We start from the raw sequence: 27,923 nt of genomic DNA on the forward strand, positions 1-27,923 counted from the left end.
CCTCCCACTAAAATCCCACCTTCTATAGGAAGCCTTCTCATCCCTTCCAAATTATAGTGCCTTCCTCTGTTATTCCTATTTATGCCACATGTAGCTTGCTTTGTGTATATTTATTTATGTGTTGTCTCTCCCATTAGATTGTAAGCTCCTTGATGGCAGGGACTGTCTTTTGCCCTTTCTTGTATCCCCAGCACTTAGCATAGTGCCTGGCACATATTAGGTGCTTAATAAATGTTTACTGATTGATTGGGACTTGACCTTCGTGTTAAAGGAACAGTGGAATTGTGTGAGGCAGAAGTAAGGAGGTTGTACATTCTAGGCATAAGGGAGAAGCAGAGAAGATGGGGAATTCCCTATACCAGTGAAATTAATCTAGATCCTGGAGTAGGGGTGGGTACCTGTGGCCTTGAGGCCACATGTGGCCCTCTCAGTCCTCAAGTAAGGCCCTTTGACTGAATCCAAACTGTGCAGAGCAAATCCTTTTATTAAGGGGGTTTGTTCTGTGAAGTTTGGATTCAGTCAAAGGGCCTTACTTGTGGACTGAGAGGGCCACATGTGGCCTCAAGGCCGCAGGTTCCCACCCCTGTCCCAGAGTATATCTAAAGTCATTTTGGTATTTTCATCTTATATCTTGGAGCTATAAGACACTCTTACAATTTTGTTAGGCCTACTCAATAGAAGAACAGAGATCCTTATGACCAAAATCAGTCTGGCATCTACTGGAAGTTGATTCACTCAGAAATTTAAAAACAATTACTCAGAAGGGAAGAGGGAGAAGGGAGGAGACAAGCATTTCTATAGCACTATGTGCCAGACATGGTGCTAAGGACTTTACAATTATTATCTCATTTGTTCCTCACAACAACCTTGGGAGGGAGGTGCTATTATCACCCCCATTTTACAATTGAGGAAACTGAGACAAACAAGTGAAAAGACTTGCCCGGGGTCACACAGCTAGTAAGGGTCTGAGGCCACATGTGAACTTGGGTCCCTGACTCCAGGCCCAGTGCTCTGTGCACCAGAGCGTCTTATGTTCCCAGAGGCCTAGCTCGCCTCTTGGTTATTGATCAGCCTCCTTTTTTTAATGACAAATGAGCAAGTTTAAGACAACTGATAGTTTGTCTAACTGAGAAAGTCTAAAGCCTTTGGAATCCATGCCCGATGATCAGATGCAACCTGAGAAAGAAGAAATTCAGAGTCTATTTCAACTAATGGTCGTTAGTAATAGTGGATTTGTTTCTGTTACAGCAGGTAAGTATGACCATCTCCCTGTAATTGATAAGTTTAGAATGGATACTCCTGTTTCACTGTGTGTCTTCTTACATCACTGTCTCTTTCTACATCATGTTAGAGACTTGGATACTTGTCTTATCTTCCCAGTTAAGCTCAGAGTTCTTTAAATGATCTTGTCCCCAAAGTACCCTTTATAGTACTTTGCGCATTGTAGACAGTATAAAAGTATGAAAGTAAGTTTAATAATAATAAAAAATATTATTAGAGGGGCAGCTAGGTGGTGCAGTGGATAGAGCTCCGGGCCTTGGAGTTAGGAGGACCTGAGTTCACATCTGGCCCTCAACACTTGACACTGGGCCTAGAGTCTAGCCTTAGACATTTCCCAGCTGTGGGAACCTGGGCTAGTCATTTAATCTCTCTAGAGGTCCCCATGATTCCATATTAGCATATTTAGCAGAATTAAATTGCAGTTATTTCTTACTCCCATAGTAATTTCTCACTAATTCCAGGCTTATTTTCTCTTAATGTAGGTATGGTTTCAATACTGAATATTGTGAGGCAGCATTGAAGTCCTGTGATGGTGATGTTGGGGCCTCCCTGGAACATTTGCTCTCTCAGTGCTTTTCAGAAAGATATGCAGAGAGGATGGAGATCCCCGCAGCAGCGTCCTGTGTCAATCGGGAAGAGTGTATGGAACAACGTCAAGAAGAAGCCTTTGCTCTCCAGTCAATCTGTGGAGAAAAATTTGTGGAAAGAATTCAGAACAGAGTCTGGACAATTGGATTGGAGCTGGAGCACCTAACAAATAAACTCTGCAAATCCAAACAGAAGAAAAGTGCCAAAAATGTACAGACCTCACGTGAAATCTGTCAGTTCTATCTCCAAGGAAATTGTAGATTTGGATCAAAATGCAAATTTAGGCACGAAAATCCCTCAAGACAACTTTCAAGAAAAGCAGAGCGATCCATAGATGATTCTCATCTTAGATCTAATGGAGATGTCTCTTTTTTATATGAACTTGAAATTAGATTTTCTGAAGGTAGCAAATATCCCTTCCAAGCACCTCTGGTGGCATTTTATTCCACCAATGAAAATCTACCTCTGGCTTGTCGTTTACACATTTCTGAGTTTCTTTATGGGAAGGCCTTGACATTTGCTGAGACTGCTGAACCTGTAGTATATTCTTTGATAACCCTTTTGGAGGATGAAAAAGAAATTGCCCAGTTATTAACAAATACCCATCACAAGTATAGTGTTCCTCCAGTAAACTTGTTGCCAGTTCCCTCTGTGAACAGAACTAATTATACTGCCAGTCGTAAACCAGTGGTTCCAAATTGTTCCTTTGTTTCCAATCCTGTGCCAGAAGGTTTGTAAACTATCAAAAGTATTATTCTTTGGGTATTGAGTGGAGGAAATCCATATTGAATTTAGGAGTTAGACTTTCTGTTTGCTGCTTCCCATGTCTACCCATAATGATGGGCAAAGCATTTACCTTTTCTGCCATTAGAGTGGTCACAAGCAGAAAGTGAAAATGATTCCCACTTCCGGCCATACTTGTGAAGAAAATTATTTGACTTCTGTATGAGAAGTTTCTAGTTTTTAAATGAACTTATTTTATTTGCCCCAAAGATCTATTTGATTTAATTATAGACTCATGGGAAACCTGTATGATCTTAACATATGCATGAGAGGCAATATATTGCAATAGTCTTTAATGCTACATATTGTTTTTTTAATCGAATTTTTTTATGCTCAACAAAAAAGCACAGTGGGATTTTGTATTCTCTGAACATTTTAGTCATTTAGAATATAAAGTTGGTCTGCTGTGGACTTTCAAGAGATACTGTAGAGGTAGAAACAACATGATTTGGCTACTGATTAGATATGTGTGGTAGGAAAGAGTAAGGAATTGAGTATGATGCCAAGGTTGCAAATTTGAGTGACTGAAAGGATGAAAATAAGGAAATTCAAAAGGGGATTGGGTTTGGAGGAAAAAGATAATGAGTTCTGTTTTGGATATGTAGAATTTCAGCTGCCTATGGGACATCCAGTTCAAAATATCCAATAGGTGGTTGGAAATATGGGACTGAAGTTTAGGAGAAAGATTGGGCAGGATGTATAGATGTGAGAATCACCTGTTTAGAGATGATCATTAAACCCAGGGAAGCTGAGAAGGTCACCGACTGAGACTGTATAGAAGGAGAAAGAGGATGCCACACTAAAGAATGGCAAAAAGTTTGATATGGCAGCCAAGAAAATTCATGCAGTCTTAGGCTCTGCAGAAAAGAATAGTGTCCAGGAAGAGGAGGATGAGCATCCTGTCACATCTGGTCACATCTGGAGTACTGTGCTCAATTCTGGGCACCATTTTTGAGAAGGACATTGATAAACTGGGGAGTGTTCAGAGAAGAGTAACCAGAAAAGTGAAGGGCTTCCGATGCATAGGCCATATGAGGATCAGTTGAAGGCACTGACTGTAGAAAAGAATACATTAGGGGAACATGACAGACAAGTGTCTAACAAGCTGTCACATGGAAGTGACCTTAGATTTGTTCTGCTTGCCCCTAGTGGATAGAACAAGGAGAAGTTACAATGAGACATAAGGAAAAACTGCCTAATGGTGCTCTCAAAGTAGAATGCATTGCTTTTTAAGACAATGAGTTTACTCTCCCTGGAAGGCTTCAAACAAAGAACCAAGAAGAAGCAGTGTTTTCTGCAGGTCACTGCAAAATTTCCCTTGCTTGAAGTGAAACCTTCAGTCCTCTATTCTTATTGCTTGCTGTAGTAACCATCTCTAAAGGGAACTGCTATTGTAAACTACATGTTTGCCACACTTAATTTGCTAACCCTATGGACTCCTCAAGAATGCATTCTTTATAACTGATCTTTTCACATAAAATTTATTTCACATGGTTTCATGTGATAGCTCATACATTTTTTTAAAGCAATACTTCTTTATGCTACCAAAATTCCAACAGAAGCAGTGCCTTGATTTTTTATTTCACTGTCAGGTTTTAAATCTTACTTTAGCTGATATGTTCAAAGAAAGGTCTATAGACAGTTAACTATTTCAGAAGTTTTTAGTGGAATGAAAAGAAGCATCTGATTGAATATACTTTCAAATTTATCATAGCCTTAACCTACCTCCTCCCTCTCCATTTTTATAAATGTAATTGTTTTATTACTTGGACAGTGCCCTTTTTCTTTGTCAGTTTAGCTTGACGTTGAAAATGTTTCTTTTTTTTTTCTTTTTACTATCTAGTCAAGAAAGAACCAGAACTTGAGGAGGAGGAAGATGAGGATGAAGGTCTTACACCAGTTATGGTAGAGAATGAAAGCTATGTCAACCTCAAGAAAAAGATTTCCAGGAGATATGATTGGCAGGCTAAGTCTGTATATGCTGAAAATGCTAGGATTTGCAAGCAGTTTCAAATAAAAAAGGTAGAGTATGGTAAAACAGTGCTCAGCAGTTTATAATGGATAGAAGAAAGGAAGCCTGGTATTCCCCTTCCCACATCTTGTGGTCACTTTGGTCTGCTTAACTTTTCTGTATGTGAGGTTCTCTTCTGACTTTGAATATTAACCCACAGGGTAATGAACATAGTAATAGATGATTACGACATTCCAATCATTGTTAGAACCTTGTGGTTTTAGTGCAACAACAGACCAAGTGATGCTCTGAACAAAATTAGCCCTAAATTAGATATCTGCTAATAAAAAGATTAATTTCTGAAAGACACACATGATTTCAATAGCTATTAAGTAAACTGCCATGGCAAAGTTAGATCTATAACCTGGGGCAAGGCGTATCGCTATTTGAGGCCCATGTTTCCTCGTTTGTAAAATGGAACGGTTGGGCTGGGTGATCTCTAATGTCCCTTTCAGCTTCAAAACTTGATGATTTTACATTATGAGGAAAAATGCTAACTTGTATATTGTGAGGTCAACATTCAGAATCAGAGAAGGTTGTTTTTTGTTGTCACTGTAAATATCAAGGCAATCAAGCCTTTAAAAATAAGAATAGAACATCTCAGTTGTTCAGAAGTCACACATATATGCAAGTGAGATATGCTGGAAATTATAGGGTTTTATAAATTTCTTAGATGATAGAAAACTCTATTCACAGTTGTTCAAAAGTGGCGCCATGGCTGCTTAATGCTGAGCCGGGTCTCCAGATGAGGTTATTGTGCAAGAACCGTACTTATGTGAAGAAATTTGATTATTATTGTTATTGCTTTAGGTGATGGAGAAACTATTACTGGGTAAAGCAGGCAAAGAATTAAACCCAAGGAGTGAGTTTCTCTTGTGGGCTGTTTTTAATGTCCTCACGGCTTTGTGGGATAATGATTGCACAACCTGATTATCTTGATACCTTTGGATTATATTAGGCTTCCAGACAATACCAGTCAATTCTGCAAGAGAGACGATCACTCCCTGCTTGGGAAGAAAGAGAAACCATTCTTGATTTGCTGAGCAAGCACCAAGTGCTTGTTGTGAGTGGTATGACTGGGTAAGAGTATGATGTATTCATTTTTTGTTGTTGTTTTTTGGTTTTTGTTTTTTGGCAAGGCAGTTGGGGTTAAGTGACTTGCCCAGGGTCACACAGCCAGTAAGTATCATGTGTCTGAGGGCGGATTTGAACTCAGGTCCTCCTGACTCCAGGGCCAGTGCTCTATCCACTATGCCACCTCGCTGCCCCATGATGTATTCTTAGTGGAGATTTAATCTAAATGTTGGACTGTGGTAGGGCCCCTGGTTAACCTAGACCAATTATATTCTAGGAAAACAATATTTGTTTTCATCAGAGTAGAACTGTTTTTTGTTGTTATTGTTGTTTTTTAATAGAAGTTGGCACTATATTGTTGGTGGGGGTTTTTATTTATTTGGGCTATTTTAATTTTCTTTCTGGCAAGTGCTTACGAATAGGTGGAGGGATTGCCCACTTACAATACTTTAAGTATTGAAATACTTTTAGGGTAAGGTTCCCTAAGAGGGCTCATATTTGAGTTTAAAGAGAATAATTTCCGAGTATTCATTTTGAAGAGGAATTCATCTTTAGGATTTTCTGTGGTTTCTAGGTCTGTCATTTTGGGCATAATATATGATATCTTTTCCGTTTCTTCTTTCTCTGGTGGATAGGGAAATCTACCCAGGAGCAGAAGTAAACTTAATTTTGTATTGAGCAACTGTGAACCTAATTTAGTATATATTTTTTAACATATAAGCATATTTTATCAAGACTCAGAGGTATTTGCAATGGCTTCCCCCATCCTGCCTGAAATCTAAATGAATAAATATTAAGGGAAAAAATATTTAGTGATTAGTAATTAAGTATAATAATTAAGTATAATATTGTTATGTAGAAATATATGCTGCACTTTATAGTCTCTAGTGCATTTAGACATGAACTAATCTTTTAGCCAAAAGTATAATCTTCGGAAGTGTTATGCCTCAAAAAGAGAGGCAACTAGGTGGTACAGTAGATAGAGATCTGGACCTGGAGTCAGGAAGACCTGAGTTCAAATCTAGCCCCAGGCACTTATTGGTTATTTGGGCAAATCACTTACCTCTGTCTGCCTCAACTTCCTCATCTGTAAAATGGGGAAAACAATAGCACCTACTTTTCGGGGTTGTTATAAGGACCAAATGAAATAATATTTGTAAAGCATTTTACAAGCCTGAAAGTACTATAAAAATGCTAATCATTCTTATTGTTGTTGCTATTATCATTATCATGATCATCACCCCCATTTTATAGCCAAAGAAATAGATTTGTCAGGAGATTGATCTTTCCATCTGAGGTCTTCTAACTTGAAGATTCCTAATCCTTTGTTTAGCAACTATAAATTAAAAAGTTAAAGATTCTTTTTTCTCATAAATGAGATGAAGCTACACAGCTAAAAGTATAACTGGTTTTATCCTTTTCCCACAACATATGATCCCTTATTGATTTTTCTAGAGAAAAGCTAGGAAAAAACTACGGAAATTAAGACTTTCTCATATAAAGTTTGCTTGGGGTGGGGGGGGCTCTTTTTTCATATAGATGTGGGAAAACTACACAGATCCCTCAATTTATTCTGGATGATACTCTGCATGGGCCACCTGAGAAGGTAGCAAACATCATCTGTACCCAGCCTCGACGGATCTCTGCTATTTCCGTAGCTGAACGTGTGGCTAAAGAGAGAGCAGAAAAGATGGGTCTTACTGTGGGATACCAGATCCGCTTAGAGAGTGTCAAGGTTTGTATAATTTGTCCACTTATTGGTAATATATTTACTGTTGTTACTTTTTTTTTTTTTGGTGAGGCAATTGGGGCTAAGTGACGTGCCCAGAGTCACACAGCTAGTGAGTGTTATGTGTGTGAGACCAAATTTGAACTCAGGTCCTCCTGACTCCAGGGCCGGCGTTCTATCCACTGCGCCACCTAGCTGCCTCTACTATTGTTACTTTTAAAAGAATACTTTTGATCTAAAGATTTGTAGAAAATTGGATGATAAATCTTCAGGCAATCATCCTTAGAATACTGTGAAATGCTTTTAGAGAAATTTGAGGCAACTATTATTCAGATACATCTCTATTATTTCTATGGAGGTCTTTTATTTATTTTTTTTCACTTTGATTTTTTTTATTAATTTATTTTGAGTTATCTAATAATCACTTCCATAAGCTTTTGAGTTTTAAATTTTTCTCCCCCTTCCTCCACACCTTCCTCCCCAAGATGGCGTGCAATCTGATATAGACTATACATATACATTCCTATTAAGCATGTTTTCACTTCAGTCATCTTGTAAGGAAGAATTAGAACCAATGGGAGGAACCACAAGAAAGAGAAAACAAAACAGAAGAAAAAAAAGAGCAAAAAATGTGCTTGGATCTGCATTCAAACTCCATAGTTCTTTCTTTGGATGTGGATAGCATTTTCCATCATGAGACTTTTGGAGATATCTTAGATGCTTGCATTGCTGAGGACTAAGTCTATCAAAGTTAGTCATTACACAATGTAGCTGTTGCTGTGTACAACATTCTCCTGGTTCTGCTCACTTCAGTCAGCATCAGTCCATACAAGTCTTCCCAGGTTTTTCTAAAGTCTGCCTGCTCATTATTTCTTATAGCCCAATAGTATTCCATTATATTCATATACCACAACTCGTTCAGCCATTGCGCAGTTGATGGGCATCCCCTCAATTTCCAGTTCTTTGCCACCACAAAAAGAGCTGTTATGAATATTTTTGTACATGTGGGTCCTTTTCCCATTTGTATGATCTCTCTGGGATATAGCCCTAGAAGTGCTATTCCTGGGTCAAAGGGTATGCACATTTTTATAGCCCTTTGGGCATAGTTCCAAATTGCTCTCCAAAATGGTTGGATCATTTCACAACTCCACCAACAATGCATTAGTGTTCCAATTTTTCCACATCTTCTCCAGCATTTATCATTTCCCTGTTTTGTCATGTTGGCCAATCTGATAGGTGTGATGTGGTGCCTCAGTGTTGTTTTGATTTGCATTTCTCTAATCAATAATGATTTAGAGCATTTTTTCATATGACTATAGATGGCTTTAATTTCTTCATCTGAGAATTGCCTGTTCATATCCTTTAACCATTTTTCAATTGGGGAATGACATATATTCCTATAAATTTGACTTAGTTCTCTATATTTTAGAAATGAGGCCCTTATCAGAGAGACTGGTTGTAAAAATTCTTTCCCAATTTTCTGCTTCCCTCCTAATGTTGGTTGCATTGGCTTTGTTTGTGTGAAAACTTTTCAATTTAATGTAATCAAAATTATCTATTTTGTATTTCATAATGTTCTCTCTCTCCTGTTTGGTCATAAATTCTTCTGTTCTCCATAAATCTGACAGGTAAATTATTCCTTGCTCTCCCAGTTTGCTTATAGTATTAGCCTTTGTATCTAAATCATGAACCCGTTTTGACTTTATTTTGGTATATGGTGTGAGATTTTGGTCTATGCCTAGTTTCTGCCATACCCTTTTCCAATTTTCCTAGCAGTTTTTATCAAATAGCGAGTTCTAATCCCAGAAGCTGGGGTCTTTGGGTTTATCAGATAATAGATTACTGTAGTCATTGACTGCTGTCTTGCATATCTAATCTATTTCACTGATCCACCACTCTGTTTCTCAGCTACTATCAAGTAGTTTTGATGATTGCTGCTTTATAATACAATTTAAGATCTGGAACAGCCAGGCCACATTCCCCTGAATTTGTTTTCATTAGTTCTCTTGATACCCTGGACCTCTTGTTATTCCAAATGAATCTTGTTATTATTTTTTCTAGCTCTATAAAATAATTTTTGGTAGTTTGATTGGTATGGCACTGAATAAGTAAATTAGCTTAGGTAGAATTGTCATTTTTATTGTATTAGCTTGGCCTTCCCATGAGCAACTGATGTTTTTCCAGTTATTTAGATCTGACTTTACTTGTGTGAAAAGTGTTTTGTAATTGTGTTCATGTAGTTCCTGGGTTTGTTTTGGTAGGTAGACTCCTAAATATTTTATAATGTCTACAGTAACTTTAAATGGAATTTCTCTTTCTATCTCTTGCTGTTGGGCTTTGTTGGTAATATATAGAAATGCCTATGATTTATGTGAGTTTATTTTATAGCCTGTAACTTTGCTAAAGTTGTTTATTATTCCAAGTAATTTTTTACTTGATTCTCTAGGATTCTCTAAGTATATCATCATATCATCTGCAAAGAGTGGTAGCTTTGTTTCTTCTTTGCCTATTCTAATACCTTCAATTTCTTTTTCTTCTGTTATTGCTAAAGCGAACATTCCCAGTACCATATTGAACAACAGTGGTGATAATGGACATCCTTGTTTTACCCCTAATCTTATTGGAAATGCTTCCAGCTTATCCCCGATACATATGATGCTTGCTGGAGGTTTTAGATAGATGCTACTTATCATTTTAAGGAATACTCTATTTATTCCTATACTCTCTAGTGTTTTTAATAGGAATGGGTGTTGTATTTTGTCAAAAGCTTTTTCTGCATCTGTTGAGATGATCATGTAGTTTCTGTTAGTTTTGTTGTTGATATGATCAGTTATGCTGATAGTTTTCCTAATAGTGAATCAGCCCTGCATTCCTGGTATAAATCTTACCTGCTCATAATGTATTATTCTTGTAATAAGTTGCTATAATCTATTTGCTAATATTTTATTTAAAAATTTTGCACTTTTATTCATTAGAGAAATAGGTCTATAATTTTCTTTCTCTATTTTGACTCTTCCTGGTTTAGGTATCAGCACCATATTTATATCATAAAATTCCTTGCCTATTTTCCCAAATCATCTATATAGTATTGGAATTAATTATTCTTTAAATTTTGATAGAATTCACTTGTAAATCCATCTGGCCCTGGAGATTTTTTCCTAGGGAGTTCATCAATGGCTTCTTCAATTTCTTTTTCTGAGATGGGGTTATTTAAGTATTTTATTTCCTCTTCTGTTGATCTGAGCAATTTATATTTTTGTAAATATTCATCCATTTCACTAAGATTGTCAAATTTATTGGCATACAGTTGGGCAAAATAGTTCCTAATTATTATTTTAATTTCCTCTTCATTGGTTGTGGATTCACCCTTTTCATTTTTGATACTGGTAATTTGGCTTTCTTCTTACTTTTTTTAATTAAATTAACCAAAGGTTTATTTTATTGGGTTTTGTTTTGTTTTTGTTTTTTTCATAAAACCAGCTCTTAGTTTTATTTGTTCAATAGTTTTCGTAATTTCAATTTTACTAATCTCTCCTTGGTTTTTCAGTATTTCAAATTTGGTATTTAATTGAGGATTTTTTTAGTTTTTTTAGTTCCATGCCCAATTCATTGATCTCCTCTTTCTCTATTTTATTCATGTAAGCATTTGGAGATATAAAATTTCCCCTAAGAACTGCTTTTGCTGCATCCCATAAGTTTTGTTATGTTGTCTCATTATTGTCATTCCCTTGAATGAAGTTATTGATTGTTTCTATGATTTGTTGTTTGACCCACTCATTCTTTAGAATTAGATTATTTAGTTTCCAATTAATTTTTAGTCTATCTTTCCTTTATTACATATTTTATTACTTTATTACATGTAATTATGTATTTATTTTACATATATACTTTATGTGTATATGTAAATATATACTTTTTATATTTACAGATATTTTACACATGTAAAATTATTTTTACATATGTATTTATTACATATAATTTTTATTGCATCATGATCTGAGAAGGATGGATTTAATATTTCTGCCTTTCTGCATTGGATTATGAGGTGTTTATGCCCAAGTACATGGTCAATTTTTGTGTGTGACACGTACCGCCAAGAAAAAAGTATATTCCTTTCTATCCCCATTCAGTTTTCTCCAGAGGTCTACCATATCTAATTTTTCTAAAATTCTATTCATCTCCTTATCTTCTTTCTTGTTTATTTTGTGGTTAGATTTATCTAGTTTAGAGAAGGGGAGGTTGAGGTCTCCCACTAGTATAGTTTTGCTGTCTATTTCTTCCTGTAATTCCCTGAACTTCTCCTCTAAGAGTGTGGATGCTATACCACTTGGTGCATATATGTTTAGTAATGATATTGCTTCATTGTCTATGGTGCCTTTTAGCAGGATATAGTTTCCTTCTTTAGCTCTTTTAATAAGATCTATTTTTGATTTTGCTTTGTTTGAGATCAGGATTGCTACCCCTGGTTTTTTTTTTAACTTCAGCTGAAGCATAATATATTCTACTCCAGCCTTTTACCTTTACCCTGTGTGTGTCCCTCTGTTTCAAATATGTTTCCTGTAAACAACATATTGTAGGATTAGTTTTTTAATCTATTCTGCTATCCACTTTCATTTTATGAGAGAGTTCATCCCATTCGCATTCACAGTTATGATTACTATCTCTATCTTTCTCTCCATCCTATTTCCCCCTTTATGCTTTTTTCTCCTTTCTCCCTTTCCCTCCTCACTAGTGTTTTGGTTTTGATTACCGCCTCCCTCAGTCCCCTCTCCCTTCTATTAGCCCGCTCCCTTTTCTTCCCCTTTACCACTTCTTTTTTTTTTTTTTTTTTTTTGGCTAGGCAATGGGGTTAAGTTACTTGCCAAGGGTCACACAGCTAGTATGTGTTATGTGTCTGAGGCCGGATTTGAACTCAGGTCCTCCTGAATACAGGGCCGGTGCTCTATCCACTGCACCACCTAGCTGCCCCTCTTTTACCAATTATTCCCTCCCTTTTCTTTCCCCTTTTCCCTCTTATACCTAACTGATTATGTTATTCCCTCCTTGAGCCAAATATGATGAGAGTAAGATTCAAACAATGCTCATCTCCCTCCCTTCTTTCCCTCTAATGTAATAGGTTTTTGTGCCTTTTCCTGTAACATAATTTACCCTTGTCTGCCTCCTCCTTTCCTTTTCTCCCAGTACAATCCCTTAATTAGATACAATTAATCCACTTACTTAGATCCATTTAACCCACTTAATTAGATTTTTTTTATCATTACATCAAAGTCAACCTATACCCACCCCCTCTGTCTATGTATACTCCTTTAAAATGGTTGGTGTAATAACAATACAGTTCTCAAGAGTTACAAGTGTCAACTACACTTGTAGGGATGTAAGCAGTTTCCCCTTATTAATAACATGTTTTTGTTTTTTTTCTGTCCTGTTTACCTTTTCATGTCTCTCTTGAGTCTTATATTTGAAGATCAAATTTTCTGTTGATCTCTGGTCTTTTCATTAGGAAGGTTTGGAAGTCCCCTATTTCATTGAATGTCCATCTTGTCTCCTGAAAAATTACATTCAAGCTGCTGTGCCTTACAAATACCATATTCCGTGCCCTACTATCTTTTAATGTAGAAGCTGCAAGGTCCTGAGTAATCTTGACTATGATTCCATGATATTTAAATTGTTTCTTTCTGGCTGCTTGCAGTATTTTATCTTTGACCTGGTAATTTTGGAATTTGGCTACTATAGTATATCCCTTGGCATTTTCAATTTGGGATCTCTTTTAGGAGGTGATTGGTGGATTCTTTCTATGGCTATTTTACCCTCTAGTTCTAGGACCTCAGGGCAGTTTTCCTTGATGATTTCTGGAAAAATGCTGTCTAGGCTCTTTTTTACATTGTGGTTTCCAGGTAGACCAATAATTTTTAAATTGTCTCTCCTGGATCCATTTTCCAGGTCATTTGTTTTACCAGTGAGGTATTTTACGTTTTCATCTATTTTTTCGTTCTTTTGTTTCTGTTTGACTGATTTCTCACTCTCTCATAGAGTCATTAATTTCCACTTGCCCAATTCTATTTTTTAACAAATTGTTTTCTTCTATTAGATTTTGTACCTCCTTTTCCGTTTGGCCCATTTTACTTTTTAAGGAGGTCTTCTCCTCAGTGAGTTTTTGTGCCTCCTTTTCAGTCTGGCCAATTCTGCTTTTTAAGGAGTTGTTTTCTTCAGTGTACTTTTTTTTTTCCAGTTGGCCAATTGTATTTTTTAGGGACTTGATTTCTTCAGTGTGTTTTTTTTCCATTTAGCCATTTTTTTTTTAAGGACTTGTTTTCTACAGTTAATTTTTATCCTTCCTTTTCCAAGCTATTGACTCTCTCTTGTATACCTCTCATGTCTTTTCCCAATTTTTCTTCTACCTCTCTTATTTGACTTTTAAAATCTTTCTTGAGCTCTTCCAAGAAGGCTTTTTGGGCTTCAGACCAGTTCACATTCCTTTTTGGGGTTTTGGATGTGGGTTTGTTGACAGTGTTGTCCTCTTCAGAATTTCTGCTTTGATCTTCACTGTCCCCATAATAAGAATCTGTGGTCATTGTACGTTTCTTTTTGCTCATGGTGTTTGCTTATTTCCTGGCCTTTAAAAAAATTGAGTTGTCCTGCTGGGGACCAGGAAGCACTGACCCAAGCTTCTTGTGCTGGGAGCCCGGGGCCCGGTCACTAGCTTTGTGTGCTGGGGCCTCAGATGCTGGCAGTTGGAGGCTGTAGGGTTGTGGCAGCTTACCCGGTGTTGGGCTGGAATCAGCAACAGTGGAGCTCTGGGGGTAGGGGTGGGGAGTCTGGCCCCAGAGGATGCCTGCTCACCTGGGCCTTTCTCCTTTCTTTGGCTCCACGTAGATGGATGTTTCACTGCTGCAGGATGTTTCTACGCCTGTAGCTTTCCCTCTTGGAGATGTGCTTCCCAGAGTTTTGCTGAGGCAGTGGGAGACTCGGCTACCAGTAAATGCCATGGCATGTGGTGATTTTCCAAGCCTGCTTCCACTGGTTCCTCTGCCCATTCTGAGGCACTTGGGGGTCCTGGTGTTGGTGTTTGCCTGCTCTACCACCTGGGGTTCAGGATCTCCCCCTAGTATGCTAAGGTGGGACTTTCTGCCAGCTTGCTGGGATGTCTATCATTCTGTACTGCTCCCCCTTCCCCAGGGCAAGACGGGTCTTTCCTGTTAATCCCTCAAGCTTCCTGGGCTACAGGACTGCTGCACTCCATCTTTCTGCTAGTTCAGTTGTTCCAGGGTTTTTCCTGGGGTGATATTTTCTGGGCTTTCAGAGGTTAATAATGGAAGGTGAGAGCAACTTATTTCTCACTCTGCCCTCTTGGCTCCCAGAAGCACAACCCTATTTAGGGTCTTTTAATCTTCACTGACAGAAATTACCAATCAGTTGTTTTTTTTTTTTTAATTTTAATTTTTTGCTTTTTGTTGGGCTAGTGATTTATTGACCTTATTCAAACAAGAAACAGCTCAATTCTGATTTGTATTTACTGGCTATAGTCACTTGTCTGTTTTATAGTACTTTTGTATTTTATATTTGTAATTTGTATTTTGTATTTTATAATACTCTTGTTTTAGACTTGAAATTGTTATGTGAGGTAGAACAGTATTCACAGCAAAAATATTAGTTAAGTTTAGGTGTAAATGAACAGAATAAAATGATAGAGAATGCTAATTTATAAGGGCCCTTCAAGTTCAGTCATCTCAATTTACAGATAATATTAATTAGTTTAATTTTAATTAATTAAATTAATATTTTTTTAGTGCTTTAAGGCTCACAAAATTTTTTTCTCATAACTGCATTCAGATATTATTATTGCCATTTTACAGGTGAGAAAACTGAGTCCCATGACCTAGAGACTTAGTCATTTGACTAGATTCACAGAGTTGGTGTCAAAGCCCAAGGACTCCAGCCCAACTACGCAAACTGCCAAGCCAGTGCTTTTTCCTATTCCATATTGTACTCTGGTTATTCTATTAGTTTGTATCCCTTCCTATTCAGGGCTGTGGGATAGCAGAACTTTTGATGTTTATGTCTTGGTTTTTTTTGTTTTTTTTTTTTTAGCTGACTAAGTATCTGTCTTTTGTCTTTTTACATTTAAGTCCTCAGCTACCAGACTGTTATACTGCACTGCAGGAGTGCTGCTGAGAAGACTGGAAGGAGACACAGCTCTCCAGGGAGTCACCCATATTATTGTTGATGAAGTTCACGAGAGAACAGAAGAAAGGTAAGAGGCACAATTGCATAAAATTAGGACATAGTTGAAAGTTACTCCTAGGTCAGCTTCATAACACTAGTAATTATAGAGTGCTATAAAGAAGACCCAGGCTGGAGATTATGTCAAGACGTAATATCTCGTTTCTGTGGGACTGAAAATGCTAGACTGGCCACATCTACTCTAGTGAAGATTCCTTCATCATAGAAGGTTATGATGGTAGAGATAGCTACTTGTCAACATCATCATTATAATATATATTTTATGTATACATAGATATATTTTTTCACTTTATATCCTTTTTTTATTAATTTATTTTTAGTTTTCAATATTCACTTCCACAAGATTTTGAGTTCCAATTTTTCTCTCTCTCCCCTCCCTGCACCCCAAAATGGTATTCATTCTGAATATCCCTTCCCCCAATCTGCCCTCTCTATCACCCCCCCTTTTTTTATCCCCTTCCCCTTCTGTTTTCCTATAGAGCAAGATGGATTTCTATACCCCACTGCCTGTATACCTTATTTCCCAGTTGCACATAAAAATAATTTTTAACACTCATTTTTAAAACTTTGAGTTCCAAATTCTCTCCCTTCCCACCCACCCTCATTGAGAAGGCAAGCAATTCAATATAGATTATACATGTGTAGTTATACAAAATACTTCTGTAATAGTCATGTTGGGAAAGACTTAACTATATTTTCCTCCATTCTATTGCACTCCCTGTTTTTTCCATTTTTTTCCCTGTCCCTCCTCAAAAGTGTTTGTTTCTGATTACCCCCTCCCCTAATCTGCCCTCCCTTCTATCATCCCCCTTTCTCTTATTCCCTTCCCCCCTATTTTCTTGTAGGGTAAGATAGATTTCCATACCCAATTGAATGTGTATGTTATTCCTTCCTTAAGCCAAATCAGATGAGAGTAAGATTCATTCATTCCCTCTCACCTCCCCTCTCTTCCCCTCTACTGTAAAAGCTTTTTCTTGCCTCTTTTATATGAGATAATTTACCCCATTCTACCTCTCCCTTTCTCCTTTTCCCAGTAGAATCCTCTCTCACCCCTTAATTTTATTTTTTAGATATCATCCCTTCATATTCAACTTACTCTTTGCCCTCTATCTATATATGTGTTCCCTCCAACTACCCTAATACTGAGAAAGGTCTCATGAGTTACAAATATCATCTTTCCATGTAGGAATGTAAACAGTTCAACTTTAATAAATCCCTTATGATTTCTCTTTCCTGTTTACTTTTTCATGCTTGAGTATTGTATTTGAAAGTCAAATTTTCTATTTAGCTCTGGTCTTTTCATCAAGAATGCTCAAAAATCCTCTGTTTCATTGAATGTCTATTTTTCCCCCTGAAGGATTATGCTCGGTTTTGCTGGGTAGGTGATTCTTAGTTTTAATCCTAGCTCCTTTGACCTCCAAAATATATTCCAAGCCCCACAATCCCTTAATGTAGAAGCTGCTACATCTTGTGTTATCCTGATTGTGTTTCCACAATACTTGAATTATTTCTTTTTGGCTGATTGCAATATTTTCTCCTTGACCTGGGAACTCTGGAATTTGGTTGTAAAATTCCTAGGAGTTTTTGTTTTGGGATCTCTTTCAGGAGGTTATCAATAAATTCTTTCCATTTCTATTTTACCCTCAGGTTCTAGAATATCAGGGCAGTTTTCCTCGATAGTTTCTTGAAAGATGATGTCTAAGTTCTTTTTTTTAATCATGGCTTTCAGGTAGTCCAATAATTTTTAAATTATCTCTCCTGTTTTCCAGGTCAGCTGTTTTTCCAATGAGATTTTTCACATTGTCTTCTATTTTTTCATTCTTTTGGTTTTGTTTTATAATTTCTTGATTTCTCATAGAGTCATTAGCTTCCATTTCCTCCATTCTAATTTTTAAGGAATTACTTTTTTCAGTGAGTTTTTGGACCTCCTTTTCCATTTGGCCAATTCTGCTTTTTAAGGCATTTTTCTCCTCGTTGACTTTTTGGACCTCTTTTGCCATTTGGGTTAGTCTATTTTTTAAGGTGTTATTTTCTTCAGTGTTTTTTTTGGGGGCCTCTATTAGCAAGCTGTTGATTCATTTTTCATGGTTTTCTTACATCACTCACATTTCTCTTCCCAATTTTTCCTCTACTTCTCTTACTTGCTTTTCAAAATCCTTTTTGAGCTCTTCCTTGGCCTGAGACCAATTCATATTTTTCTTGGAGGCTTTGGATGTAGGAGCTTTGACTTTGTTGTCTTCTTCTGGTTGTATGTTTTGATCTTCTTTGTCACCAAAGTAAGATTCTATAGTCTGAGTTTTTTTCCTCTTTTTGCTCATGTTCCCAGGCAATTACGTGACTTTTTAAACTCTTTGTTAAGATAGGGCTCTGCTTCCAATGTGGAGTGTGTACTGTCCCAAGCTTCAGGGGTTTTGTGCAGCTGTTTTCAGAGATACTTCTAGGGACCTGTAAATTTTCAGTTTTTCCAAGGTGGTATGATCAAAGGAGAGGTATTTACTCCATTCCTGGACTGTGCTGTGGTCTATGAGTGACCACAAGAACTTTTTTCTGCCTTGGAACTGCGAGGAGGATTCCTTCTCCGCCACAGGCACAAGTTACACCACAGTAGCACTCCTCCTTGCTTCAGGACCACCACCCAGGACCACGACCCAGATCCAAGCACAGGCAAAGCAAGAGAATCCTGCCTCAGGGCCAACAAAGAGATCCCTGCAGTCCCCCTCTGATTAGCTGCTCTATCCCTCCACCATCTGTGGGCTGAGACCTGCACCAGGGCTGGTGCTGGACCACACTCCTCTGTTACCCAGGTCCAACAGATCTTTCCTACTGACCTTCTAAGTTGTCTTTGGCATTTGTGGGTTGAGAAGTCTGGAAACCACCACAACTGCCCGTGATTCAGTCCTCCAAGGGCTGCTCCAGGTTCTCTGGGGCCCCGTCTTTGCCTGCACAGCCCACGCTGAACTGCTCTCCTCTTTCAGCCCGGCACAACAGACCTTGCCATCAACCATCCAGGTTGTCTTGGGCTGGAAATTTGTTTTACTCTGTCTTTTTGTTGGTTCTGCTGCTCTAGAATTTGTTTAGAGTCATTTTTTACAGGTATTTGGAAAGGTTGGGGGGAGAGCTCAAGCAAGTAACTGCTTTTATTCCACCATCTTGGCTCTACCCTATAAATATATATTTTTTTAAAAACAAAAAAAAAATCTACTTGGGCATAATGCCATGCTTGATACATTTCATTCTGCCCCAGTCACCGGCTAACTCTCTTAATGTCTTTTAATCATTTAAGAGTTGTTAGTTGTTCCGAAAGAAGTTGGACTATTACGTGATGTAGTCCGGGGTTCAGGGCATGCTTCAGAGCTCTCTTAAAATAATTGGAAAAGGGGAGAGGCACCAAAATAGAAGTCATGTAACTATCCCCAACCAAAACAGAGGTACCTTGGGGCAACTAGGTGGTGCAGTGGATAGAGCACCAGCCCTGGAGTCAAGAGGACCTGAGTTCAAATCTGGCCTCAGACACATAACACTTACTAGCTGTGTTACCCTGGGCAAGTCACTTAACCCCATTGCCTAGCAGAAAAAACAAAACAAAACAAAAAAAGAGGTACCACAGCAAAGTGGAATGGCAAGACTATTCTGACTTAGTGACAGGGATAATCTTGAATACATTCAGTTTAACAAGCATTTATTAAGTGCCTGCGGTGTTCATGACCTTTGCTTCATGAATCTGTGATTTCACCCCATGAGAGATGTGAGGATGCTCCTGTCCAGCGTCAGCTAAGCTAGTCCTTGATGACAGATATCACTAGGCTAGCACTGCAAGCCCTTCAGCATGGTAGAGCCTGCTGGGCCTTGTTCTCTGTTGCCACTGCTTTCAAGAACCCAAGGCCAAGACAATTCCAAAAGACTCATGATAGAAAATACTATCCATATCCAGAGAAAGAATTGATGGAGTCTGAATGCAGATCAAAGCTTACTATTTTCACTTTTTTAAAAAAATTTTTTCCCCTTTTGTTCTGTTTCTTCTTTCATAACATGACTAATGTGGAAATATGTCTTCTGTGATTGCACATGTTTGACCTATATCAGATTGCTTGCCATCTTGGGGAGGGAGGGGAAGGGAGAAAGGGAAAAAAACTTGGAACTCAAAATCTTTCAAAAATTGAATATGAAAATTGTCTTTGTATGTAATTGGAAAAAAATAAAATACTATTAAATTTTAAAAAAACAAAACAAAATCCAGGGCCACCTCTGTGGCACCATGAGCAATTGGAGGAGGACGACCTAGAAAGACAAAGACAAAAACGAAATGTCCCTATCCCTCAGAGAGCTTATATTCTACTGAGGAGATGTAGCATGTACACAGATATAAAGATAAAATATAAATTGGAGGAGGAGGAAGCACTAACATGTATGGAGGAGGAGAGTCAGAGGGCATCAACAAAGGTGTTGGTACATAGTCTGTGCTTTCATGAGAGGCGGAGACAACGAGGGTGTATTCCAGGCAGGGTGGTGCAGTTTATATGAGTGCACAGAGGTGGGAGATCAAACGTGAAGTTTGGGGGCGGCCAGTTTGTTAGAGACAGAGTGCACAATGAGGAGTAATGTAATACAGGGCAGAAGGCTGTGGTAGATGTTTGTCTTTTATCCTAGAACAACAGGGAGCCACTGAGGATTTTATACAACCATTGAGGAGCACAGTCAAATTGCTGCATTAGGAAGTTTATTGGGGGCAAGGGGGTAAGTTAGGAAGCTACTAGATGAGAGGTGATGGGAGCATGAAATAAGTAGAAATAAGGAGATGGACAAGAGAGATTTTATAGAGCTAGAATAGACAAAACTTGGCAACTGATTGGATATGCGGTTGAGAGAAGAAAAAGTCCAGGATAACTCTTAATTTAGGAAACTAAATGATTGGAAGGGTGGTAGTGTTTTCAACAGAAATGGAGAAGTTTGGCAGACAGGCATATTTAGCGTGGAAGGTAATCAGTTCTGTTTTGGACATGTTGACTTTGAGATGTCAGTAGGGCATTCAATTAGAGAGATATCTGATAGGTACTTGGCAATTTAGGATGAGTTCTATAGAGATTAAGATTGGATTTATAAGTGTCACCTGCTTTGACATGCTAATTGAACCCACAGGAGTTGGTGATATCACCAAGGGAGAAAACTGAAGAGAGAAGAAGGCCCAGAACAAAACCTTGAAGGGCACTCATGATTATAAGGCAGGAAATGGAATGTGGTCCAGCAAAGAAGATTGAAAAGAAGTGGTCAGGCAGCTTAGAAGAGAAACAGGAGAATCAGTCATGGAAACCAAAGGAAAAAAGTGTAACCAGGAGGAAGAGATGGTGCAGGAGGCTGAAGACGTAAAAAAAAGTCCACATTCAATCAGTTCCTGAATCCTGTTGATTCTGCCTCCACAACACTCACATCTCACCCCTTTTCTCCACTCATACTTTAGGCCTGGAGAAGTAAGTGGGAGCCAAATTGTAGAGGGCTTCAAGTGCTAGGCTGAGGAGTTTATCTTTTATTCTAGAAGCTATAGCTATTAAAGACATCGCCTCTACTCTAGTTCATCTCTTGCCTTGACTATTTCAGTATGTACCTGACTGGTCTCCCTGTTTCCAGTCTTTTCCCTCTCCAATCCATTCTCCATCTGTCTGCTCAATTGATAGTCCTGAAACACAGATCTGATTATGCCATCTCTATAGTTGCCTCTAGGGTAAAATATGAACACCTCAGACTAGCACTTACAGTCCTCTACAGTTTGCCTCCCAGTTACCTCTCCAGGCCTAATTCATATCATTTCCCTCTGTGAATTCCCTATTCCATTCAGATCAGCCTGTGAGTTGTCACTGTGCATCGCTGTGACTTACTATGGGTCATCCCTGCCACTCCTTCCTTACTTCCCTTTCTTAGCATTTTAGCGTCTTTTTTCATTCAATTTTATTTTCAGTTTTGAATTCTCTCTATTCCTCCTTTCCCTTCCTTACCCATTGAGAAATATAAAACCCAATACTAGTATATATTGTCATGCAAAACAAATTCCTACATTAGACATGTCCCCAAAAGAGAGAGAGAGAGAGAGAGAGAGAGAGAAAAGATAAAAAAAATATGCCTCAGTCTGTACTTTGAGTCTATCAGGTCTTTATCTGGAGGTATATAGCATGCTTCATCATGAGTCCTTTGGAACTGTGGTTGATCATAGTGTAGATCAGAATTCCAAAGTCTTTCAAAGTTGATTATCTCTACAATATTGTTATTGTATAGATTGTTCTCCTGGTTCTGCTTACTTCACCGTGCCATCAATTCATACAAATCTTCTCAGGCTTTTCTGAAACTACCATGCCTTTTAGTATCCCATCACATTCATAGCATAACTTATTTAGTCATTCCCCCTTTGATGGGTATGCCCTCAGATTCCAATGTTTTGCTTCCACAAAAAAAGAACTGCTATAAATATTTTTGTACATATGGGTCCTTCTCTTTTATTATTTCTTTGGGGTATAGACCTAGTTTCAGTATCATTGGGTCAGAAGGCATGCACAGTTTAGTAACTTTGGAGGCATAGTTTCAAATTGCTTTCCAGAATGGTCAGACCAGTTCACAGCTCCACCAACAATGCATTAATGTACCTGTTTTTCCATAGCCCCTCTAGCATTTGTCATTTTTTTTGTCAACTTTGTCAATCTGATGAGTATGAGGTAGAACCTTAGAGTTGTTTTAATTTGCATTTCTCTAATTATTAGTTATCCAGAGCGTTTCTTCATATGACTTGTGATAGCTAGATTTCTTTCTCTGAAAACTGCCTTTCATATCCTTTGACTACCAATTAGGGAAGGAATATCAGTTGCATAGCTTAGTGGAGGATGGGCTGGAGTGAGGAGAGAGAGACTTGAGGCAGGGATTTAACTAGCAAGTTACATCAATAGTCCAGGCAAGAGATGCTGAAGGTTGGCACTAGGATGCTATCAATGTCAGAGTAGAAAAGTGGGGGCAGATACAAGAGATGTCACAAAGGTCAAAATGGAAAGACTTGGCAACAGATTGGGAAAAGAAAGCATGAATTGTAGTGGCAAAGTGATAGAAGGGGCCATGGGGAAAAAGGAGTATGTTGACTCTGCCTGACTTATTGTATCAAGGTGGGGAAGGAGCAGTCTGAACCTCAGATACGTCCAGAAATGCAGTGTCTTTCAGAGAGATCTACTGAACATCAAGAGAGGTCTAATTTTTAATGAGATGAAAGAGCCCTAGAATGGAAGGGTAGTCTATTCATTACAGTTGAAGAGACAGAGGAGGGTGGATCAGGACTGCAGTAAGACATAGCAAGAGAAAAGGATTTTTTTTTTTTGTTTGTTTGTTTCTTGGTGGGGCAATCGGGGTTAAGTGACTTGCCCAGGGTCACACAGCTAGTAAGTGTCAAGTGTCTGATACTGGATTTGAACTCAGGTCCTCCTGGCTCCAAGGCCAGAGCTCTATCCACTGCGCCACCTAGCTGCCCCGGGAAAAGGATTTTTGCATCAACAGACAGTGATCCTAAATCATAGGGATTAGGAAACATGAGGGTGGGAGTTGACTAGCCATACATCTGTAGACTTGGGATTTTATTCTCTAGGGTCCTGGGATGAACAAGGTCAGGAAAGGGGCAGCTTCCACAGCTGCTTTTTAAAAACTCTACAGAACTTGGAGTGGACAAGGCCAGGGAGAACACCCCACCTGTGGAAAGACAGAGATGAGAGATGGGATGATGTATGTGAGGGCTATGCCACAGAATGACTAATAGACCATTAGATTGGGAAGGTGGATTGTAGTTGAGAAGAGCTTTATACACTAAACAGAGAAGTCTCTGCCTACAGCTTCTCATTTGATCTAAGCAACCACTTGGTTAGGGAGGCAGGTAGTGCAATGAAGAAACAGAAACTCAGGTAGGTGAAGGAATTTGCCCAAGGATACACACCCAGTAAATGTGGCAAAGTTGGGGTTTAAATTCAGACTCTACTATACCACATCCTTAAAATTTAAATAAATTATTCTCCTCCTTCCTAAAAGAAAATAGCTAGTAAAATACATGTATAAAAGGCCTAAATGGCCACAATATCAAAAACACAAGTGGGTTTGAAGAAAAGACAGATGTTAAAAAAAGGAAAAGAAAATACAAAGATACTAAAATGTGGGAAACAAATTTAAAGGGTTGCTATTTTAAAAATTGTCAAACCACCTTTGGGACATGTAACTCATTTAGAGTCATTTTCAAATTTGCAGAGTTTGAATTTGTAAAGGTTATAAAGTTTTTAAGGAAATAAATGTGATGAAAAGGAAAAAGAACATGACAATGAGTGCCTATTGGGAAGTCTGTTTCTATTGCAAGGTAATAGTCATGAATAAAAAAAGAGGAAAATCTGAATGGAATAAATACTTGACATTGGATTTGGTTGCCATATGGGCATCTTTTTTCTTCCCTTTAGTGATTTCTTGCTGCTAGTTTTGAAGGACGTTATGTTACAGAACCCAGATCTTCGTGTTGTTCTGATGAGTGCCACTTTGAATGCTGAGCTTTTCTCAGAATACTTTAATTCCTGCCCAGTTATTAATATACCAGGTGAGAAAAAATATATTCTTAAATTTTGTATTATTATCCGTGCCTAAATATGTACAAAATATTTTTAAATTGTGCTTCACTAAAGAAATATATTGATACTTTTTTCTGGGTAAGAAGTGATTATGTTAGCAGAAAGTCAAACTATAGGCATTTTATGAAATTGACATGTTAATATTACCCCTAGTTTAGAAATTTTTAATTGCATCTATGATTTAAATTCTCAATTATTTAGAATTCTTGGCTTCCCCATCATGTTTAATATGCAACCTAAAATAGTTTTATCATAGAAAGAAGCTATCTTGTTATAATATGTGCTTTAATTATAAAGATCACAGAATTTAGAAAATATTCTGGTACTCTTAAATAGCATAGTTAGAATACCTTTTAGATATCTTGATGCTAATTTGCTTCAGATCACTTATTGTCTCTGGGTTTTAACTTCTCTGGGAATTTTTTTCCAAAGGAATGGTCTGGAAGAACTGATTGGTAAATTGTTAATAGTATTTGTCTGACCAAAGTAGATATTGGTAGTGGATTAGGAGTATATCAAGTATACAGCATGGTGTACTTGATTCCAGATAGATCCTTAGCTGAAAGAAATTCCTTGAGTCTATCAGGTTTAAAAAATGAGTGAGCTGGCCAAATTGTAATTGTCCCCACCTTGTTAAGGCTACTTGCCATCCAATCCCCACCTTCCTGTCGTCATTATTGAAAAGCATTTTTTAAAAATATTTGATGTAATGGAATTATTTAGTTGAACTTTATTTCATAACTTCAAGATCCTGTACTTGTTTTTTGTTTTACTAAAAACTTAATACTAAACATCAAGAAACCTGATCAAACTTGCTAGTGATGATTCACTTTTTAATTGATTTTAATGCGGAGGTGCCCTAACCATCCTCCAGGCCCGTCCCTTAAGTCCCTATCAGTGTCCTTTCTCTTCTCATTTCTATTCACTTTTCCTTTTGTGTGCCCATAGTTTAATCTCTGTCTTACTTTTTTCTTTTTCACTTTGTGTCATTTCAAAAAAATCCAGATTTCATTGCATTCTTCATATTTATCAATTGTCTTGTGTAGTCTTCATTTATGATTTCTTGAAATATACCTCTGGAAAACCAGGCTTTGAGAAAGCCCATTGGGATTCAGATGGAGCTACTTTAAACCCATATAACTCTGGCTCTCACTTATTGGCCAGTAGATTGCCACCCAAATCTCAGCTGTTTCTTGTTTGGGTTTGATGGCTCAGAGTGAGTGTAAATAACAGTTGTTTCTGTTCTGGCCAGAAACTGAGGGTGTTCCCTTCCCAGATTGATTCTTTTGTAAAGGCAGACTAGGCCATCTTTTGCCTCAGTTCTTACTTGCCTTTAATCACTGAATGGATGTTGCCTCAGACAAACTGAGACCTGGGAAAGACCTTAGCTTAAAAAGGCCAAGGTCTCCCACTGCATCTGAGGCCACTGCCAGTCATCTTGACTGGACTCAGATGACTCTGGAGGAGTGAGTGAGGCTGATGACTTTGCACAGCTCTGTCTCAGTTAAATCCAGTTCACTTGCAAGTCAAGACGTCACCCTCCTGATGCCATTGGTCCTCTCTGAGAACAAAGTATGATGAACAACAAAACAAACAACAAATAGTTTTAAATTTTATTATAGTATTACTCTATATTATTGTAGCACAGTTTAATTAACCATCCCCTGTTGTTGGACCTTTAAGTTGCTTCTAGTTTTGCAATTAAGTAAAATGCTGCTTTGCAAATCTTTGACCAGGCTTTTTTTGTTTGTTGTTTGATGTCCACCAAAATGGAATTATTGGGTCAAAAGATAGGGTTATTTTTCTAACTTTTACTGAATACTGCCAGACTATTCTCAAAAAGATTCTGCAATGGCTACACATGTATAACCTGTATCAAGTTGGTTGCCTTCTCAATGAGGGTGGGTGGGAAGGAAGGGAGAAAATTTAGAACCCAAAGTTTTAAAAACAAATGTTAAAAATTGTTTTCACATGCAACTGGGAAATAAGATATACAGGCAGTAGGGTATAGAAATCTGTCCTGACCTACAGGAAAATAGAAGGGGAAGGGGATAAGAAAAGGGGGAGGGAGATAGAAGGGAGGGCAGATTAGAAGAAGAGATATTCAGAATACCTGCCATCTTGGGGTGGGGGGAGGGAAGAGATAGAGAGAAAATTTGGAACTCAAAATCTTGTGGAAGTGAATGTTGAAAACTAAAATAAATTAATTTAAAAAAGATTCTGCAAGTTTGCAATTTTATCAGCAATGAATGAGTGTTTCACTCACTACCAATTATCTAGAAACTTTTGATACTTTAGTGGCTACCAATTTATGAAGACATTCTTGCTGGCTCAGGAAATAATCTTAAATTGCTGTTAATCCAACTTCAGGGTTTGGGAGTTTGTTTGTTTTTGTTTGGGTTTGTTTGTTTGCATATGTGTGTCTTTAGTGAAAAACTGTGGATGGACCAGTACAAATTCATCCCTACTGTGAGAAACAAGTCAAAGGCCATGGTCCTTAGTGATAGCAAGTCAAATAGCTTTACTTCTCAATAGGAAGGAGGACATAGGACTCATTACTGATTCCTGAGAAAATTCCCCCAGCAAGTAAGAAATCAGTACAAGTTATATGTTCAGAGACACAGACTTGCATACTCAAATATTTAAGTATTGCTTAACTGGAAAAAAAAATTCCATGCACAATTAAACGAAAGGAAAGAGCATTATTGTTCCTCTAGGCTCACTGTCAATTTTTATTTTTAAAAAATTATGGGGAAATTGAGACTCAGAGATGTTAAATAACTCATCCAATATTATATAGTGAATCTTTTGACTCCTTGAAATCAAATGAGTGTTCAGTTATGGAAAAATAGATAGTAGAGAGATAGTCAACAAGCATTTAAGTGCTTACTATATTCCAGGCACCATACTAAGCCCTGGAGATACAAAGAAAGGCAAAAACACGGCCCCCTGCCCTCAAGGAGCCTCACATTCTAAGGAAGGGAAGAGAGGGGCAGAGAGACCATGCAAATAACTGCACTCTATATATAAGGGTGACTGTGGCTGTGTGTGTGTGTGGTATTAATGGAAGCCAATCTCAGACGGAAGGGACCAGCAAGGATGAGAAAGGGAAAATAAAGGGAGGCGATTGGAATAGGCCTCCAGAAGATGGGATTTGAACTGGGTCTTGAAAGAAGCCAAGGAAGCCCAGAGTGGGAGGTGAGGGGAGAGAGCATTCTGGGCATGGTGGGGCAGCCTGTGCAAATAGCAGCAAGAAGGCTGGTGAGATTGGATCTCAGAGGGCATGGAGGGGAGTAAATTGTAAAAAGACTGGAAATGTAGGAATGGGTCGTGTTGTGGAGGACTTTAAATGTCAAATTGTATTTTATATTTGATTCTAGAGGCTTTAGGGAGCTGCTGGAGTGTATTGAGTTGGAGTAGGTGGAGCTGGGGAGGAGCACTGACAGGCTCAGTCTTTTGCTCCAGGAAAATCACTTTGGCATAGGAGCTGCCTCCTGAGTGGAAGGTGAATTGGAATGGGGGAGGACTCAAGGCAGGGAGGCCAATTAGAAGACTATTTGATAGCCTAGACAAGAGATGACAAGAGCCTGGA

At 38.1% G+C, this 27,923-nt stretch overlaps 1 protein-coding gene across 1 annotated transcript in view; it reads left to right on the top strand.

The window, feature by feature from the left end:
* The window catches only part of DHX57 (DExH-box helicase 57), a 64,473-nt gene that overhangs the window by 9,567 nt on the left and 26,983 nt on the right, over positions 1–27,923 (top strand). Inside the window, exons 6-11 of the mRNA XM_027865257.1 lie at positions 1,764–2,599; positions 4,496–4,674; positions 5,622–5,743; positions 7,277–7,472; positions 15,593–15,717; positions 24,167–24,300. Coding sequence (XP_027721058.1) covers positions 1,764–2,599; positions 4,496–4,674; positions 5,622–5,743; positions 7,277–7,472; positions 15,593–15,717; positions 24,167–24,300 — 1,592 coding nt within the window. The remainder of the gene's footprint in view (positions 1–1,763; positions 2,600–4,495; positions 4,675–5,621; positions 5,744–7,276; positions 7,473–15,592; positions 15,718–24,166; positions 24,301–27,923) is intronic.

This window comes from Vombatus ursinus, unplaced genomic scaffold (assembly GCF_900497805.2).
Source record: "Vombatus ursinus unplaced genomic scaffold, bare-nosed wombat genome assembly UNPS02014778.1, whole genome shotgun sequence".
In the NCBI taxonomy this organism is placed as follows: domain Eukaryota; kingdom Metazoa; phylum Chordata; class Mammalia; order Diprotodontia; family Vombatidae; genus Vombatus; species Vombatus ursinus.